The following is an 18,312-nucleotide window of genomic DNA, read 5'->3' as shown; positions in this document are numbered from 1 at the left end:
TTTATGTCTCAATAATCCATCCATAAATATGATAATAAAATAAAATGTACACCTTGAAAAGTCACCAATAGCCAGGAATGACCCCTGTACTCATATCATGGACCTGTAATAAGACCTAGGTCCTAGCATATAGGCTACTGTAGCCTAGGCCTACATCTGTTCGGGTCCCCTTCTCGCTTCTCTGCCAGGCTCACACCATTGGCTTGTGGTTTGGAGCCACTCCTCTCACGAACCTCCCTCTGTCCTGAGGTGATGCAGCAGTCAGCGGTCAGTGGGGGAAGCGGGGTGAGCTGCCAAGTAGCCTGGACTTGTTCACCGGGCGTCTCTGAGAAGGACAGCCGTGAAGCAGGGCAGCGCTGAGTTCAGGCGTGGGAAACGGGGGACAGAAGACGGTCTTGTTTGGGATATCCTCGTGTACGCGAGGACACACGAGAGACCTAAAATGCACCGAATAACGGGGAAAGCTGGGGACGACAGTTTGATAGAGATGAGCCCGTCAGACTCTCTCAGTGGTGAGTAGTTTAGAGCCATAGCCAACCGGCCTGTCTGTCCTCAAGCTGCGGATATTCCTGTGAAGTTAATGTGTTGGTCTTCATTAGTGATGAAATACCGTCCTACTGGGAAATAAATTAAGACTAAACTGTGGTTGGTATTCCCCAGTATGTAGCCTACGGCAGGCTATTGAAAAGTATGCTAGCCTACTTTAAAAATGGGCTCGCTCAAGTTAATTTTTTAATTGAGTAGCCTAAATATAATTACTTGAACTGAAACTTTCTAACAACATAGGCTACCATAACATATATGGTAGCCTATATACATAACATATATGGTAGCCTATATATGTTATGTTAATACAGGTTCAACTAAAGTTAAACCTGTATTTAAAATGAGATTTACTGTATGTCACTGCAACTGGTATGCGGTGGTTGGCCTATCTGTTCTTTTCTGGGTGAATTGGAAAATAACAGCGTTTAGCCTACTATGCCAGTAACAACAAGCTGGATGCCTAGCCTACTAACAGCTATCTACACACTGGACATTCTAGAATTAAATTAACATTTCTTCAACCATGCTATTTTAATGTAGGCTATTTACCCTGCACAATTTTCCTTTACCTTTATAACCAGCTCGTTGTTTGGCTTTCTTTCCATGAAAGCAATGGTGACCTAAAGCCAGCCAGCCCCTGACAGCTGGCAGCTGCTTACTGGAAACACTTTGTCACTTGCAGACAGACTCTTTGTCCACCAGCACAAACCTCGAATCCCTCTCTGCATCTGGCTAAATGAGTGCAGAGGACAGTGTTTTTAGCCATTTATGGTGTTGAGTGTAGAATTAATCATCTTTGATCCTCACAGTAACCTTTTATTTATATGAATTTATGTAAAAAGTGTTTTTTTTCATCTGCAGCATGGAAAGATTTGGAATATAGCAGTCTAGCTGAGACTATGGTCTGAGTGATCATTACAGAATCATGAACTATAGTTACTGTTACCTTGGTGGTTTTTGTTTATGGTGTGTTGAGATAGCAGTGGAGGCAGTGTCTTCCTCATATCACATGCATCATTACATCACAATAATAATTCATACTTGTCCTATAGTGTGATATAATGGCAGGTTGTGGTGAATAATACACAGAAAATCTAATTGTTATTGTTACATATCCCCAGACTGCTTCAAGACAAGACATTCTGATTTGAATTTAAATGTATAAAAACATAAAATCGAAGAGGGTTTCAGTGTTGTTCCGTGGTAAGTGCAACTGCACACGAGTCTCAACAACTGGACATCTAAAGGTCTCACCACAGTTTGCTTACCAACTGTGCTCTGTATTTAAGTACCACATTGAGCATACTGTAGGCTACATATTCCCACACTATTGGTGGTTGTGGCCCGACCATGCAGATTCTGACTAACTTGCGTTGTTGCTTGTTGCGACACCAGCTTACCCTTAGTGTAAATATGTATGCAATTTGTGAAGCGTTAGTTTACTTTTTATATGTGAACTGACCTGTAAAACCCTGCGTATGTGTATGTGTGCACTTGAAACTGGCAATACTAAACATGACAGCGACCAATATCTTCCTAGCAAATTAGACTAACCCACCCAACATCAAAAAGAGAACTGAATTTAATTCCGTTATTTCAATAAACCAGCTGTATTTGTTGTAGCTGTTTTATAATTCTGCACTATTTGCTTTTATCATAAGTACAGCTGGGTGGTTAAATAATGTTCTGTATCTAAATAATATGTGCATGAGAATTATTCTCTTCAGTCTGTTTGGTTGCTGTGCTAATAAAAAAAAGAGAGAGACAGAAGCGGCTTTGTGGCATTTCCAATGTGATCAGCTGCTCTCTCTTAAACAAAGCCTTAATTGTGGAGGCTTCTCTTAGCAAGGTGGGAAAAGACGTTTGGCTTAGCTTATTGGCTAATACTGAGTTTTCCAATACTTTGGCCAAATGTGCAAAAATATGCTCAGCTGTTACAGTGGCATTCTCATATGTTCTGACAGAAATATCAAAAATTGAAGTCAGAATGGTAACTGTATGGAAGGAAGTTGGCTTTAATGTTGTTGTTGAAATACTTAAAAAAGGCTGGCTACATGTTTAGTTTAAGTCCAATTTAGCTGTAAATTGTGCTGTGTATGCTACTGATTGTCATAGATTCTTCAATGGGTCACTGCTGGAGGATAACAACCCCCTCTATACATTCACAGCTTACAAACACTAAAAAGATATTGAAATTATAAAAAAAAAGCATGTGCAAACAGCAAGCTTGATTTTCATATTCTAAATACTATTTCATTCCCTTTAGTTGTTTCATGTCAACTATTATCAATATCTTAGACATCTGAGTAAAGCTCAAGTGAAAAACTGTGATTCAGTCAAACTAAATAAAAAAAAGTCAAAGGTTTTCCGTTTGCTGGTTATGATGTATTCCAGTTCTGGAGAGGAGCTATTATTGTAAATGTTATTCATCTTAGTTGTAAATCACTAACGTATACTGTTTTGACTTGGTGTGTAATAACATTGCTTGTAAAACAGAATTTTTTACATATTATATGGTTCAAAAGCTTGTTCCTGGTCTGTGGAAGCACATTTTCTGTGTTGAGTCCAGACTAAATATAACCTCAGAGAGACCATCAATTAGAACGGTCACATTTCTATTTAAAAACGCAGACACATAAGCTGAAACCGTCTTCTCATTCCTTTTTTTTTGGCTCTTCTAGTGCCAACTGTACTCGATGTCTGTCTTGCTTTTCCTTGCCATGCCATTTGTCTATGTAAATCTAACCTAATGTAAATGTATTCTGGAAGGGAACGATTTAATTTGACAGGCAATGAAGGAGCACTGAAAGTAGAACTATTGCTGAAGCCATGTTTCATTGCACAAAGAGCTTTCACTTTCGGGGCGTATTTAGGGAGTTTACCAGACTTCTCGGTCTTGTCATTCATTTAGTGGTAGAGTGAGTCGCAGCACAGCAACATGGTTGTGTGTTTATCACAGTGTTCCTTCCTCAGAAGTCATGCAGTCTGGCCTGTGGGAGTGCTGCCACAAAATGTTGTACAGATATAGGCCACAACATTGGCTGTCGTCAGATCTCCTCTGTGCTGCCGGAAAACTTAACTTTACTCCCACCAAACAGCCTGCTTCACTTTGCTACTTGTTATAATCTATTTTACAGTGTGGTCAAAGAGTGTTGCAATAATTAACATGGGTAATTATCTTATGCATGTATTGTCCCTCATTGTGTCTTCCAGATGATATGAATGGCTACAACCAACATGCTTCATGCAGCACAGGATCCCACGGGCAGGGACAATCAGCGGTAAACACCAAACGCACCACATGCTTACATTTCACTCAGCTCTTTCTTACAGATAACTTATTTTGCCTTGATTGTGGGCACCCTGAGAGAGTTATCTTTTCATACAAATCCAAATAGTAATTTAGGATCACATATCATGTTTGTTTGCCTGAGAAAAGTGTATTTACTCGTGGATGGTTTTAATATATAACTGCTATTTGAATATGTTAAAATGAGTCCTTCTAATATGTTATTGTCTAGTTTTCGAAGAAAGATGCACGAGATACTTCAGTTTGACAGTGTCATGTTTTCACCTCCAGGGTTCCCTCCTGTAAACATGGTTTGCAGGAAGTGTATTGGGTTCAATTACATTTCTTTATTTAGATTTCCTTTCTTCTATCTTTCCAGCTTTAATAGTAATGTTAATTTTCTCATTGCAAACCCCCCACCAATCAACCATGAACATGTGGCCTGATGTGGGATCTGGACATTTTAAGTTTTAAGATGAAATACATTTGTACAATCCAGTCATAGTAGTTTACAATATGCAAATGTAAAGACAGAGTCAGAGATAACCCTTACACTGTTGTCTATTCTCCCCCCTTTCACACTGTACCTAAAGTCCCCTTTAATACCTGACGTGTGTGTAGAGACCTGTGAGTCTCTCAGCGCTAGCCTGGCCTCGCTGGCTCCCTCTACCCACAGCGACAGTCCACAGTATGAGGCTGACACCTTAGAGCGTATCAATACTTTGACTGGGGTAAGACACCAGTCGAGGACACAGATGCATGCTGGTGTGTCAGTGTCTCTGCATGTTTGTGTCATATCACATGACGTCCAAACTCAAACCTGTAACTGAGTAAGACCTGACTGTAATCATGCCTGACTTAAAACATTTTCAGAGTGTTTTGAGGTGTTTCTTGACGTAACCTGTAACAATGTGTAAACATAATGCAAGTGAAGGTTGACTGACATTTGTATACGTGTTGATTCTCTCTCTAAGGTTTCTGTCATAGTTGAAGCTGTGTGCTCTATGCTGTTGAATTTGTTGTGTTGTGTTAGGCTTTCCCTCACTCTCCACTCGGTTCCTCCACAGCTGTCGAGAAAGCGGGCACTATTCCTGAAGTTTCGTTCCAGGGTATGGCATGGTAAAACAGGCTTGTGATGTGATGCAGTTTTATGCATATGTCTGCCTGCTAGACAGCCTGTCAGCCTGTATTTGTTTTTTTGTCTGTTCAGTGTTGAGTTGCTTCAGTGCCATTAGATATTCAGAGAATAAAACTTGGACATCAGATCTGAAATCAATACACATTTCTCGGTAGAGAGCTAATGTTAGCTTCTGGAGAGAACGTTTTTTGAGTAATGGAAACATTTCGTCATGAGCTATGTGTTGATGCATCATAATAGTTCATTAAAAATGGAAAAGGCCTTTTCACTTGCTTTGTTCTCGCCTGTGATGATAGTTTGCTTCACTGAAGAGCAAACAACAGCCCTGAAGTGTCGCAGCACAATTAAAAAGGGCACACTTACACAAACACATGTAGTCTTGCACACACCCTTTACACTGTAGTTGTCATCTGCTTAGCTGTTTGTGTGTGCACATTTATGTGTGTGTGTGTGTGTGTGTGTTTGTGTGTGTGCACTTTAATTGCATACAGTCTATACTGTCATCCTGACCATGCCTTGTGCTCATGAAAGGGCTGAACTTTGTGGCTAACCATATAATGTCCTGTAAGCTTCTTCTTTTGAATCCTCTTAAATGTGGTCCTATTTTACTGAAAAGTTCAATCATTACCCTTTTTAACAGTAACTAATATTTAGGGAGAAAAAAAGCTTTTCAAGTAATCTGGCTCCCTCTAAGGCTATGATTTAGCTGAGTGGAAGATCACATCAATGAGTTTAAGAGGGTAGGTTGCCTCTGTAATGAAGAATGGAACCAATAGCCCCTCCTCCTACAACAAGTTTAAAGCTATGGGCACATTTTCTCAAGGGTTGTCAATGTGAACTTTCAAAGAGGCTCATACAACTGTCTGAAAATCTGGGGATCCCTTTTTAACTATGGAGGAAAACACAATATTCCCTGGAAAGCTAGAACACATTTGGTTAACAATAAATAACTGTGTTCTTTCAACAACAAAAATATATTTTTTTTAAATAAATTCAGTTTGATGTTAAATAACTAATATCGCAAAAATAAGAGAGCCCTCTTGCTATTACATTTTGTGGCACTAATATTAGAGTGCACTAAAAAGAAAATGAAGCTATAAGAGAGCCCCCATCAAAAAAAAAAGTGCTATGGAAGTAATATTTTAAAGAAACCCCTCCTTGAAACAAGTAGCCTATTTATCTTACAACATGTTCTAGATTTACCCCCCTAAATTAAGATAAAAGACATATGTCCAAACACCCAGTAGTTAGGGGTAAGTTGGTAAATGTAAAGAAGTCTGTGGCGTCTACCAGCAGGAGCAATTCCCAGCAGATGCACTGATTCCATATAGCTGATCTGTAATTACGGCAAATTAGAGAGTTTCTACAGCGACGTCCCAGTTAAAGAAAGCACCCATCCTGCCATGGTCAACATGGTCCATTCTAGTCTCTAGGTAATGCAGACCAGTGGTTAGATTGTCATTCATACTTTGGGATAAGAAAACCCTTAAAAGGTTGACACGTAGACACAGATTCCTCTACTTAGCCATAAACCACTTCCTTTGAAGATTTGATTTAAATGTATTGTCCATTGATACTGTCCCCTTTGCACTTTGTACACCGAGGTAAGGTCTCCAGATTGAAGAATTGATTTGTTTTTCAAACAGACTGGGGAGATTGTATCTTATAATTTTTGGCTTTATGGAGTTTCCCCTTATCGGCTTAATCAAAGCAAAGCTTCGTGTGGTCAGTTGGCTTTTCAGCTGAGGTTTTACTGGTTATCTGAAACATGTTTGAAGGTCTGTTGCTTTTACTCTACTGATGGTGTGTGTTGTGTACAGTTATAGATGCTACCTCCCCTTCTCTGATGCTGTGCTCTTATTACATTAGCTAGCTGGCTGGCTGGCAGCAGCTATGCTATCCCCATGCTGATGTCATCTTTAGCACTCTCCTCTACTCCTCTCTTTGTATCCCCCCCTCCTTCTCTCTTTCCCCCTCTTGCTTTTCTGAAAGTCTGAGCAAGCGAGGGCTTGTCTAGGGGGGGTGTGTGGACTGGATGGAGCTCCTCTTGCCGGCGGATCAGTAGAGTGAGAGTGAGTGAAGCAGTGCTTTTAGGCCTGACCAGTGCTGCTCCCTGGAGAAAGGCAATATTTTTCTATTAGGCAGCCGATCCTTTCCACTGATGCTTCATACCATAAAGGGAGTGGGCCATGGAGGTAAATTGCTCTTCCTTTCCTTCCTACCCCCACAGTGCTGTGTTGATAGACAGGGCAAACTCTCTCAGAACTACAGTACAGTGTGATGTTGTAGTTTTTGTGATCCCAATTGTCTGAGTTCTCTGAATTGTCTGCATTCTTGTGTAGGTCGCTACTGTAGTGAACACAGAGGTTCACGGTACTTACATGGTTATTTTTAGCTTTCTGAACAGCTGAAGCAGCACCGACAGCAAGCAGTCATCATGGCCTCCTTTCCTCCCTTAAAGCATTCCTGTGTAGTTCAGTACTCTGCAGCTATGTGGCTGCTAAAGAGACAGCCACTGAAGGGCTAGCATTTGCTGAAATGCTTGGAATGTATTTAGCCACCAGTACAGAGCTTTTGAGATATCATGGATACCAGGGTTTGCAGAAAAAAAACGTAAGCAATTAAAGTACAACATTGTTGGAGTGTTAAGCCTGATATGGGTGCTGGTTGTCCCTCTTGTGTGAAGGATTTTTTAGCCCTCTCCACAGATATTTTGCTAATGCATTGAGAAAGCATTCACAGGCTGTTTCACTTTTCCATTCATTGTGTGGTACATTAAAGATTTCCTTAAAAGCCCATTCTCATCTCGTTCAATAAATAAAGAGAAATGATAAACATGAAAACATCTTAAACATTGCAGATGCCGTTTAGCATGCAGTCTGTGTTTGGAGTGAAAATAATACATGTCTGTGTTTTTGTTGTTGAAGATCAACAGTCGAGCGTGAAGTGGTGTGGAGGTTTAGTTCTTTGGGTCTCACTGTAAGCCACTAACAGATAGTTTGACTGGCTGGTCTGCTGTGGTGATGAATGGATCCAAAGACTTGTTTAGCTGATACTCTATGTGTGTGTATGTGTAAATGCTGTGAACTGTCTTCTTTCTTGTTATAGATTGACAAAGAACAACAAAGTAAAGACTCTGTGTTTTTCCGTGATGGAGTGCGCCGGATTGATTTTGTCCTGTCCTATGTTGACGATAAAGTTGGTGAGAGAAAACAGGTAAGAAACAACCTCTAGCTTCTGTATACATGTTTCTCTAGTTCACTGACTGCACTGTTATTATTGTTCTATTTCAAACTCAGCATTAGCTTTAATGTTAGTTATTGTGGCCTGAACTATATATCTTGAAGTCCTAAAATATCACACAAAAGAACTGCTGATGTTATTTCCATGTCTTTATGTAAACAGTAAGAACTGCTGCTCACCGGATATCCTCAGGGTTCACAGTGTGTGTCATGGACATACCCTAAATACCACAACACTGATACGGTCGGATAAACTGTTATTTTCAGCTCGGACCAGTAATCCTTTGAAAGATTATATGAGAATGTCACTACAGATTCAACCCTAAACTTACAACCTTATTATTGTTACTTTTTTAAGTAAATCAACTTTGGGGTATTTCAATATCGGTGTTGCCTCAATCTGTTTTTTTTGTGCTAGTTTCTTTATCAGCTATGTAGTACTGAAAAACCTTTTTGTGTGTGGCACTCAGCTGTTAGTATTTACATCTCTATGTTACCACTCCTCGGTATAAGGCAGTTTGTCACAGTGGACTCACGCTTTACCAGCTGCCTCATTAGTGAGTCAACACACGAACCTCTGTCCTTTTCGGGAAGTCACTCACTTGTTCCACGTTTGTAAGGAAACGCGAACAGGAGGGCCAGTTCCTGTGGATTGTCCACATGTGCTGTAAAATGTAGCAGTAAATTTCAGCTCTAACAAGATGGATTTTTAAGTTATCAATTTTCAACGAGATAGACTATTTCTTTTCCATGTGCCTAGGCTATTTCTGTAAATTATTATTTTAATTAATTACCTTATTCCAAGCACCATATGGTAACATTAAGTCACTCGACTACACTACCACAAGTTGCTTTCACTACCTGTTTGCGCCCAGTGATTGATACTATTGAAAGTACTAGGCTAACTGGCGCTCACAGATTTTACGATTAAAGGTGCAGTCAGCGATTCCGGAGAATGCTTGTGACAAAATCTTTTTTGTCTAAATCAGTAAATATTGCTCAAGATCCGCTGACTGACCGTACTGTGTGTCTTATGAAAACAATCCTGTGTTAATACACAGACTAGGCTCTGTAAACTTGTATGTAAACAAAGGGATTATTAACAAAAGGGGTCCACCGTAGCTACCGTAGCAACATGCCCGTTTAAGGAGACTAGGTTGTGTACTCGCACTGGATATTTCCTCAGCCGACACACAGTACAGACATGTAGCGGATTGTGAGGACATTTTCACTGATTATAAAAATAATATGTATTACGTATTTTTTTCTTCTAAAGGAGAGGAGGAAAGTGTATGAGGCCAATCTACAGAATGTCGGTCTGAAGCTGGAGACAGAAGATAAATCGGTAAGAGTTATCATGTCTAAATGTAAGAGTAAATTAAGTGACCCACAAAGACAAATGTATATGTATATGTCTGTGTTCTGTTTTTGTTTTCTAGTTTATACAAAGACAAAAAAATGTATGTAACATTATCTTTTATACTATATTGTCAACAAACAATGATTTTTAAGTTAAAGGTGCTGTAAGCGGAATGGTTATTTTAGCTAACTTCCTGTCAGTTACTGCAGTTAGCAGTCCTCTCACTCGTCCCTATGTCACCACATTAATGCATTGCGGTCTTCAAGCAGCGAGTTATCTAGCGTCATCTCAGATCCATAAGTGTGATAAAAACATGATAAAAACCATCAAACAGACATTGGGAAAGATTTTTACCTGCTCCGCCATTGTAGGCGCATAAATTCACCCATCTGTCGCTCTGGCGTGCACCGGCAGTGAGACCATGAGTGAGACGGGTGTCGGTTTGTAGTGTTCTCTCTTGTGATTGGATATTAATTTTGGGATCCCCTGAGAAGTTTATTAGCCGATTACATGCAGAGCAGTTGACTGAGAAATCGACTTTATGAAACGCACACATTTTGAAAGTGATCACTGTATGAATAAAGATTTATCACTTATATTAACATAAATAAACCACTTACTTCACCTTTAAACCTGTAAAAAGCACTTTTCAGGGATCTCTTTATATAAGTGAATTTGTTTTTTAGTTCATGAATCAGTTGTCCTACACTCATATTCTGTGACACCTCTCTCTTGCTGTCATCAGGAATCCGAAGATGGAAAGACTTACTTCGTGAAGATCCACGCTCCATGGGAAGTGTTGGCTACCTACGCTGACGTGCTGAAGATCAAGGTCCCGTTCAAGGCCAACGACATCCCAGACAACAGCGATATTCCCATGAACTGGCTTTCCACCCCTTTCCGTCTGCCGGAGCACATCATGCACCCTGACCAAGATTATTTCACAGCTCCCTTTAACAAGAGCAAATCTGACTTCTTCCTAATCGACAACAAGGACACGTTCTTCGCCCCCTCCACTCGCAACAGGATAGTAAGGATGTTTTGACCATGACTTTCTTTTCTTATGTTTGGCCTTCATTCCCCCAACATTCAGATCCAAGTCTGAATAGCTGAAGTACTGAAGTATTTATTTAGGCAATTTAAGGTGACCTTGATAGTGTCTTGAATACTTTCCTGCTCAAATAAAATGCATAACTATTATGATGATTACTGACTATGAGTATGCTGAAGTTCAGTGTGCAGGCCCATACATGTGTTACATTTTGAAAAGGTTTATTCAAACAGTTTCCTGTCAAACTTCATAAGTTATTTCTAATGTGAAGAATAAAAAGTCCATTATCTTAAACCGTTTTGAATACAGAAGCCCCTTTATAATTCTTTTTTTTTCCATACCATTTTTAAGCCTATCTGAACAATAAACCCTCTATTTCTCTCCTTTCTCAGGTCTACTACATCCTCTCCCGCTGTTCGTACATCGCAGATGAATGTGGAGAAAGAGACAAGAAAGGAATAAAGAGGTTACTCAACAACGGCACCTACACTGCTGCCTTCCCCCTGCATGATGTGAGCATCTTTGCTGAACTTGTGGCACATTATTTTATCTTTGGAAAAATACATGGAGTCTTCAATAGATTGTACACTCACTCATTGCTTTTTTAACAGTATCACAGTGTTGGAGGTAGTGTTGGGAGTTGCATTGCTAGGATGAATAATGTTGCAATAAAGCAATTAATATGGTTGTGAACTGTGTTTTCAATGTGCGTGCAGTCTAGATATTGGAAAAAATCAACGGACGCCAATTGCGAAAGTGAAAGGTACAGTCTCTACAGTCACTGGGCAGGATGCTTCAGTTTCTTCAAGGAGCAGCCCCTTAATCTTATAAGGTAGGACTTGAAAATAAAGTACGCATATCTGATGTGTGTGCTTCAACATTTATATGGCAGCAGAAGAATTTACAGAAACAAATGTGTTGTTTTTCGATTCAACAGGAAGTATTATGGGGAGAAGATAGGTATTTATTTTGCATGGCTGGGTTTCTACACTGAGATGCTGCTGTTTGCTGCAATAGTAGGAACAATCTGTTTCATCTACGGATACCTCACCTACGATGACAACCAGTGGAGGTGATTGTTACCAAGAATACTAGCCTGTTTCTTTTTATAGAATATTAGGTAACAATTGTATTTCTAATGTCATTATTCATTTTAATTAAAAAACTCTAATCTCCCCCCAGTAAAGAAATATGTAGTGAGAAAATTGGAGGCAACATTGTCATGTGCCCGCTGTGTGACAAGAAATGTAGCTACTGGAAGCTCAACACAACATGCAACTCGTCATGGGTGAGACATCCTGGCTTTGTGACTGACTTGTTTTTGTCTGTGATTCATGTTCTGCCCAAATGATGTGACATTCAAAGGGTGGTTGCTGCTGTCAAAAAATCAGTTTGTTAAATTTCTCACTGTTGCTTTTTTTCAGCAATCGCACCTGTTTGACAACGTGGGAACAGTGTTTTTTGCCATATTTATGGGGATTTGGGGTGAGTAAAAATGTCTCCGTTCTGCATTTTGTATTTTCTAACTCAGTGCACCACCTAGTGGAAGCTGATGAATTACTCATAGTCATTTGAAATAATTGTTACTGCATTCAAAGGGCCTTTCAAACAGGAAATGTTTATCATAGTTTAAGGGAATGTTTGACAAGCACTGAATAATTTTATTTAAAAAAAAATAACTGCTTTGTATGCTTTCATACAAAGCAGTTAAAACAGATTCAATAAACTAATATAACAAAGCAGGTTATTCTTTTGCCATGATGCAGTGACGCTGTTTCTGGAGTTCTGGAAGAGGCGGCAGGCTCGACTTGAGTATGAATGGGATCTGGTTGACTTTGAGGAGGAGCAACAACAGCTGCAGCTTCGGCCGGAGTATGAGACCAAGTGCAACAACCGCAAGCTGAACCGCATTACCCAGGTGTTTGTGTGCTAATGAAATACTAATACCGAATATAATACTGCTCTCGTGGACAGCTCTAGGTCTGTGTAGCTTCCACAAGGCTTTACCAGATAGATATACAAATGAGCGATTACAGATTACACATTAAAGCATACAGTATATTGTATTAATTGGAGACAGGTTTTACACACTGAGCTGTCATTCATTAGGTCAGTTCCTGAACTTCTTAAACTGGTTTGAAAGGAGACTCTTTGATTAGGAAAAATATTACTAAGTAAAACTGACCTACTGTGTTTTTAGGGAATCGAGAATTAATAGAAAGTGATTGCCATAGACGGACTGAACAGAAACAGGGTACTGTAATTTGCTTTGACCACATCCCACCCATCTATAGGAACGAGAGTTTGTTCTTGACCGGACAGCTAAAGATCTAATGGGGAAATTTGTTCTGTGCTGGGCCACCGTGCTACTCTGGGTAAGGGTAGCACTTTACGTGGAATGACAAATTGGTGAGGAAGAGGTTTTGGTGTGGTGTCGTTTGTGTGGATAACAAACATTTCTGGAAAGACTCAGAGGCACACGTTTCCTTCTGTACCGCATTACTCTTTGTTTTGTGGATTAGTATCTTAAATAAGCTTTTGAAAAAGTATGGTTTCACCAGAAAGAATTGGACATGGACTGAAGCGCCAACACAAAAATAACTATATGACTGGGGGACATAGCTCTGCCTCGCATCTGAGGCCAGTAGCCTTTTCGAGATGTCTTTTCAGGATATAACAAAGGGTGGCTGACTTCCCTTGTTAATGCTTTGCTTGCTTATTATTTAGGAAATGGAGCCATACTTACCCTTAACAACCAAGTGTGCACGCACATGTCTGTCTGGAGCCACCGTCCTGTTCTGGGTGAGCATAGTTTTTGGTACACCTGATGAATCTAAACGGTCTTCATCTCCTTCCTGTTCCTCCAACATGTGTCTTTTTGTGTTTCCCATCATACTGGTCATCACATCACTAACATGATACCACGGCCATATGTGTAAAACTTCAAAGAAACTGAGCTCTCTTAAATAAATGTAATGTTGGTGAAGTCAGAAAACCTAGTAATGTTTCAATAAAACCTACAAATAAGGGCAAATGATTTAATTCTTATAATTGTGTCCTTTACATTTTACAGCTTTATACATACCGGCCAAGATTTCATAACTGTTTTGTTTTCTTGATTATAAAAACCTGTAACATGTGACCAAGCTAATAGGACAATAATAATTTTCATGGGGCATGTGTGCACACTTCAAGCATGACTGTTACTCCTAACATTATCTACATTATCTTAATGCAATAATTGACCTTGCATGCATGTGTTTTGATGTTTGCACGTCCATCCTGATTGGTGTGTTGTGCATGTGCCTTGCTGTGCCATATACGTAGTTGTCTTTCATGTTGTCACTGTTGTCTCTGTCCTAAAGCTCGCATTGATCATTGCCTGCATCATTGGGGTGATAGCGTATCGCCTGGCCGTATACGCAGCCTTTGCCAGCATCATAAAGGACAGTTCCACCAACAAAGTGCAGGTGGTCGGCCCCTACATCACGCCACAGCTGGCCACCTCTGTCACCGCCTCCTGCATCAACTTTGTCATCATCATGATCCTGAACTTCATGTATGAGAGAGTGGCTGTTTGGATCACTGACATGGGTGAGGGTCTGAGCAAGAGAGCGAATCAGAGATTATAAAATGTCCGTCTTTTAGCATCTACTGTGCATTTCATAATGATCCCTGAAATAGCTGCGAAAATGTGCTCCTCCCTTTGTTAATGCGTTCAAAATCTTATGTTTTATTATCTTTGCTGCGTGGCAGAAATTCCCAAAACCCACCTGGAGTATGAGAACAAACTGACGGTGAAGATGTTCCTCTTCCAGTTCGTCAACTACTATTCCTCCTGCTTCTACGTAGCTTTCTTTAAGGGCAAGTTTGTCGGCTATCCTGGGGATTATATTTATATGTTTGGCAAGTGGAGCAATCTGAGGAATGAAGAGGTACCAGTTATAACTATATTACAATCTACAGTACTTTTAATTCACCTTTACCCTGAATTTGAGTTCATACTTTACCCAATCTCTCTTCTCTTTACAACCTGTCTACATTCAGTGTGACCCTGGTGGCTGTTTGATTGAGTTGACCACCCAGCTGGTGATAGTGATGACTGGTAAACAGGTGTGGGGCAACATCCAGGAGGCTCTGGTCCCGTGAGTACTTCAACTGAACCGACCACCTAAAGCCCAATCCATGTACACACTGAGAAAAATACAGAGGGGCTACATTCACACACATTTTAAAAGCTTTACAGCAACATCACACAACTCATAGATACATCAACCATGGCTGGGGCCTTGATTCATGTTTTGATCACATTTGCAACTTCATTTTTTTTTTTTTAATAAATGTTATAGTGTCATGTCTGCTAAGAAGATTTTTTTTTCTTCTTCTTCTTATTGTCAGTTAGCTATTCAGCCTGTAATTTGAGACAAGCACTCTAAGTAATGTATTAAATGCATCTAACCACTGCTACTCAGATGCTTTTCAGAGAGAATTAAAACAATACAGCAATTTGTAGCAACCAGATGGCTAGCTAACAGGCTAAACACAAAATAAATAAGATTAGAACACTTAAAGAAAGAGGGTAGTATATTTTAAGAAGATTTTAAAAAAGCACAATGTATAAGGTGATTTAAGATTAAATTATTCTTGACTGAATTCCATCTAGCTACTTTGGTTTATATTGTGCATATCTGGCTCATTGTTAAACTGATATGACTTACTGGGACAGTTCAATGAAACAGAGTCATTGTAAATGCTCTTAGTAACATCTGTGTTTTTGCTACCATTCAAAGTTCATGTTGCCTCAAACTGCTCTCTATCGCCCCCTTGTGTGCTTCAGGTGGCTGCAGAACTGGTGGGGCAGCAGGAAGGCACGAAGCCACCCAGATAGTCTGTACAGCCGCTGGGAGCAGGACCACGACCTGCAGGCCTTTGGACAGCTTGGCCTCTTCCAAGAGTACCTGGAAATGGGTAAACATACAGTACATGGTCAATCCATTGGATTTACATACACCATTTTACTGAAGTCCACTTTCAGTCAAGGCCAGAGCAAAACTGAGACAAACCTTCGGGAGTAACATGGATTTTAACCTATTTGTAATTCTGGGAGGAAAATATAGACCACTTTTCAAAAGAACCTGACGAAATGACTTTAGAACAGACTTAACAGATGGATGCATAGATGCAGTGTCCTCTGAGATTCTGCAGATGGTGCTGCTTCCATCGTACTGTCTCTCACTGACCTCTCTCCTCTTTATGCCAGTCATCCAGTTTGGTTTCATCACACTGTTTGTGGCCTCCTTCCCCCTGGCTCCACTGATGGCTCTCATGAACAACATCATCGAGGTCAGAGTGGACGCCTGGAAGCTCACCACTCAGTTCAGACGTCCTGTGGCAGCAAAGGCCCACTGCATCGGGGCCTGGCAGGAAATCCTCAATGGGATGGCCGTGCTCTCTGTTGTCACAAATGTGAGTGCCGGACTTCATCCGTGTGCTTTATATCTGCTAACTATCCACCCAGTTTAATCTTTAGGCTATGGTTTCTCTCCTTGCTTTTTCTAGGCGTTCATTGTGGCCTTCACCTCTGATATGATCCCTCGGCTCGTGTACATGTACGCCTACAACCCAGATAATGAAATGAATATGAAGGGCTACATTGGCAACAGCCTGTCTGTGTTTAATATCTCTGCGTTCCAACCGGCAAACAGCCCAGAGGAGGACGAGAACCCGTCCTGGTTCAACAGCTCCATCACTACTTGCAGGTGTGTGTGACTGTAAGGCTTAGAGTATGATTGATGGTGGATAAAGGTTTCCACCTCTTTTGATATTAGATGCATTTGATGGAAGAATGTGTGGATCACTTATGTACAATAATAACAATCATCACAATAACTTATTGCTATTATATGTTAATATGTAAGCAGCATTTTAATGAGGCAAGTTGATTTAATACTATCTGAATTTTTTTTATAACTTTTAGGTTGGGTAGTTCAAAGACCCTGCACACATATTTGAGTGAATGTGCTCTGTTACTAGTCACCACTGACATAGGAAATGTCTGGTCATTGTGGCGTAAAAATGTTAAGTGCACTCGAGACAAAATGGTTTTAATGCACTTTCATTATTTTTATGAAGTGTGCACAAGGATCCCCAAATAATAATTTGTTCAGCTTCCTTTGAACAGTGGACACTAAACGATCTTTTATCAAAGTCAATATACGTATAAATCACAACATTTTAATCTCTGATACGTTCCTTCTCTGTAGGTATCGTGATTACCGCTATCCTCCTGGCCATGAGAGGGAGTACACCCACACTATGCAGTTCTGGCATATTCTGGCTGCCAAACTGGCTTTCATCATCATCATGGAGGTAAATCCAGCACCACTAACAATTATTGACCACTTGAACTGAGCCTCACGTTCTTGCCTTGAGATGTCATCGATTGTTACATAATAGCAGCCTCCATTCTCCCACACACACATTTTCCGATATAATAAAAGTCAATGCAGAGTTTCTCCTGCAGCTCTCAGTTTTGCTGACTTAAGATGGAAGTAAAACATACCCGTTATTCCTCCACAGCACGTGGTGTTCCTGGTCAAGTTCTTTGTGGCGTGGATGATTCCCGACGTTCCCTCCGATGTGAGGGCCAGAGTAAAGAGAGAGCGCTACCTGGTCCAGGAGTATCTCCATAACTATGAAGTGGAGAAGCTGAAGATCCAACTCAGCCACAACAACCACGAAGACTGTACCTGCACGCCCATGATCTATCCGTCTTTACCCAAACATGAGCTGCTTTCAGAGTGTCTCTAGCCCAGCAAGCTGCTTGGTCCGTCAGCTCCACATTGCCCTGCTTGTGTATTATGATAATGACCATCACTTTGCTGTATGCACACACACACACACACACACACACACACACACACACACACACACACACACACACACACACACACACACACACACACACACACACACACACACACACACACACACACACACACACACACACACACACACACACACACACACACACTTTGATTTATTTTACAACCATTTGTCTTCTAATCTGCTGATAATGGAGGTGCTTACAGGTGAAGTCCCTACGCTTGCTGAGACTTGACGCTCATGAATTTGAACCTGTCTCATATTTATGTTTTTTTTAATCTCTAGGATGTAATCATAGTGTGAAGGATAATCAAAATGTCCAGCAAGGAAAGAAAGGGGAACTCTTATACACTGTGTCCTAGGCAGCCAACCTGTTTTAATTCAATACTATTTATTGAAGTGCCACTATGAGTAACCAAAGATCGGATGCCTTAATTTATCACACACTTATTGTTTCTATTGTATCGGCCAGTTGTTGAATAACAATTCATAGTATTGGGAAGAATACCGTTTTAGTTTTTGTTTTTCACAATAACTGCAACATGTGAGCATGTTTCTTTGACTGCTTTGAGGTCACAGATGTTAAACAATATTACTGAATTATTTTCTTGTAGGCTGGTCTCACATTTTGCTTGAATCTCATGACTGTTTCTAATGGCTAAAATGCGACTGGCTTTTTATAAAGATAAATCTGTGCTGCTGTTGTTACTGTGAGTGAGGGGCACATTTTGTCCTGCGGTGGCCAGTTGTTGAGCAGCAGCAGCCGGTGCATGTCGACTGTGTTGACAGTGAGTTATTTTC

General features: G+C 40.4%; 1 protein-coding gene across 1 annotated transcript; it reads left to right on the top strand.

Moving 5' to 3' along the window:
• The first annotated feature begins 350 nt into the window (after positions 1-350).
• Positions 351-17,442, top strand: ano5a (anoctamin 5a). The gene is made up of 20 exons (XM_080028306.1): positions 351-512; positions 3,760-3,827; positions 8,082-8,189; positions 9,492-9,560; positions 10,321-10,605; positions 11,019-11,138; positions 11,343-11,458; positions 11,564-11,698; positions 11,809-11,914; positions 12,051-12,111; positions 12,393-12,544; positions 13,354-13,428; positions 13,992-14,220; positions 14,383-14,561; positions 14,674-14,771; positions 15,464-15,594; positions 15,887-16,092; positions 16,186-16,385; positions 16,890-16,995; positions 17,206-17,442. The coding sequence occupies exons 1-20, from the start codon at positions 443-445 to the stop codon at positions 17,434-17,436; spliced, it is 2,745 nt and encodes a 914-aa protein (XP_079884432.1). The 5' UTR covers positions 351-442; the 3' UTR covers positions 17,437-17,442.
• The last annotated feature ends 870 nt before the right edge of the window (positions 17,443-18,312 follow it).

Source organism: Ammodytes marinus (assembly GCF_949987685.1).
Source record: "Ammodytes marinus genome assembly, chromosome: 5".
Classification (NCBI taxonomy): Eukaryota; Metazoa; Chordata; class Actinopteri; order Uranoscopiformes; family Ammodytidae; genus Ammodytes; species Ammodytes marinus.
This window is presented reverse-complemented; position numbering and strand designations above follow the sequence as displayed.

What these genes read in the sequence shown, in the direction of transcription:
- ano5a (XM_080028306.1), top strand. Translation starts at nt 443, where the DNA reads ATGCACCGAATAACGGGGAAAGCTGGGGACGACAGTTTGATAGAGATG. An exon ending in AAGTTGGTGAGAGAAAACAG is followed by an intron (nt 8,190 to 9,491) that starts GTAAGAAACAAC and finishes TTTCTTCTAAAG; the next exon opens with GAGAGGAGGAAAGTGTATGA. An exon ending in CAACATGCAACTCGTCATGG is followed by an intron (nt 11,915 to 12,050) that starts GTGAGACATCCT and finishes GCTTTTTTTCAG; the next exon opens with CAATCGCACCTGTTTGACAA.